Source organism: Cicer arietinum, chromosome 5 (assembly GCF_000331145.2).
Source record: "Cicer arietinum cultivar CDC Frontier isolate Library 1 chromosome 5, Cicar.CDCFrontier_v2.0, whole genome shotgun sequence".
In the NCBI taxonomy this organism is placed as follows: Eukaryota; Viridiplantae; Streptophyta; class Magnoliopsida; order Fabales; family Fabaceae; genus Cicer; species Cicer arietinum.
In genome coordinates, this window is record NC_021164.2 from 58,403,124 (window position 1) to 58,405,123 (window position 2,000).

The 2,000-nt window shown below is 35.0% G+C and overlaps 1 protein-coding gene across 1 annotated transcript; it reads left to right on the forward strand.

Annotated features, from left to right (window-relative positions):
- The first annotated feature begins 240 nt into the window (after positions 1-240).
- Positions 241-1,532, forward strand: LOC101513391 (large ribosomal subunit protein uL16-like). The gene is made up of 4 exons (XM_004500338.4): positions 241-361; positions 495-996; positions 1,094-1,175; positions 1,264-1,532. Exons 1-4 carry the CDS (start codon positions 352-354, stop codon positions 1,330-1,332), a joined length of 663 nt encoding a protein of 220 aa, XP_004500395.1. The 5' UTR covers positions 241-351; the 3' UTR covers positions 1,333-1,532.
- The last annotated feature ends 468 nt before the right edge of the window (positions 1,533-2,000 follow it).

The following is a 2,000-nucleotide window of genomic DNA, read 5'->3' on the forward strand; positions in this document are numbered from 1 at the left end:
ATACTAAAGATCGAACCTAAACCTTTTACTTATATTGGTATTTACAATTTTCTTTTAATGAAACCGTTGTAAATTATTATTAATCTTTTTATATAAAAAACAAGGTCGGTGGGGTATTGTTGGTAATAGGCCTCAAAAGATCCCGGGTCCAACAAGCTAACCAACTTTCTGGAACATTCTGGGCTTGAAAACGGGCCTAATCCAAATATCTACGCGTTGGCCCACTTTCTGAACACATGACGCACGCCCATATGCAATCACACAACAAACGCGTAACTATAAAAATAACACCAACCTCTCACCCTTTCCCTCCATTTTCAATCTTTCTTTCAGCAACAAAAACAATCAACCATGGGAAGAAGTAAGCAACAAAAACTTTCTAATTTCTCAAAATGAATTAATTAAATGACGAAACTTAGTTTCATTTCAAGTAATAATTGAGTAGATGATGTAACGATAACTAACCGTAATATGAACATGTTGATTTTGGTTAGGACCGGCGAGATGCTACCGTCAGATAAAGAACAAACCATATCCAAAGTCACGCTTCTGCCGCGGAGTACCAGATCCAAAAATCCGAATCTACGACGTAGGAATGAAGAAAAAAAGCGTAGACGAATTCCCTTTCTGCGTTCACTTAGTATCATGGGAGAAAGAGAACGTTTCAAGCGAAGCATTAGAAGCAGCGAGAATCGCGTGCAACAAGTACATGTCCAAATTCGCTGGGAAAGACGCGTTTCACTTGCGCGTGAGGGTTCACCCTTTCCACGTGCTCAGAATTAACAAGATGCTATCGTGCGCTGGGGCGGATAGGTTACAGACTGGGATGAGAGGCGCGTTTGGGAAACCGCAGGGGACGTGTGCTAGGGTTAGTATTGGTCAGGTGCTTATGTCGGTTAGGTGTAAGAGTGGGAATGGCGTTCATGCTCACGAGGCTCTTCGTCGTGCTAAGTTTAAGTTCCCTGGTCGTCAGAAAATCATTGTCAGTAGAAAGTGGTAAGGATTCTTCACTGTTTTTTAAATTTCATTATTTTCTCAATTCATAATCATTTGTGTTTAGGGGATTTATGTTTGTTGATTTTGAATTTTTTAGGGGATTTACTAAGTTGAGTCAAGATGAGTACTTGAAGTTGAAATCTGAAAACAGAATTGTGCCGGATGGGGTAAATGCCAAGGTAAGTATTTTTATTTTTAAGTTTTATATCATTCTTATATTTGTGGGAGATGTTTACTATGGAATTGACTGAGTTTTTTTTTCTTCAGGTTCTTGGGTGCCATGGACCTTTGGCCAATCGTGAGCCTGGGAGAGCTTTCTTGCCGATGTCTGCTTAGATTTATGAATTAATGTTTCTATTTGAATTTTGTCTATCCAGTTATCTTTCCAAGATGTCTGTCTGGGGTATGAGAGATACAAATTTGATGTATGTAACGTCTAATTGTATACTGTCATGGTTGAAACAATATATTATAAAATAAACTGTTTCATGTTGTGTGTAAATTGTTTTTAATATAGTAAGGTGAATTTTATCCTATGGTACATGTGAAAAGTGGGAAAGACAACTATCAACTAATTAACTGTATGTTTAATTGTAGTTTTTGTGCCTTTATTATTATTATCAATTTACGAAATTGGTTCCCCTATTTTAAAAGTCGACAGTTTTGATCCATCTATCAAACTTTTAAACTAAAAAATGACAATTTGATATATTTTTAGTGACATGATATACAATTATATGATATAGAACCATCTAGATGCATTAATTATTCATATGTCATTAATTAAATAAAAAATATAACAAATGTTCAAAGTTGAAAGCTAAGTTTTTACGGCATTTTATTCCAATTTTATGAGTGTTAATCATTCTACATCGTTATATCACATGTCACGTTTTTTAAATCATCTCACATCATTATTTTTTAGTTAAAAAATCAGAAGAATAGACCAAAATTATCGAATTTTAAAATAGGAGGACCAAGTTCATAAATCAGTAAAAATAAAG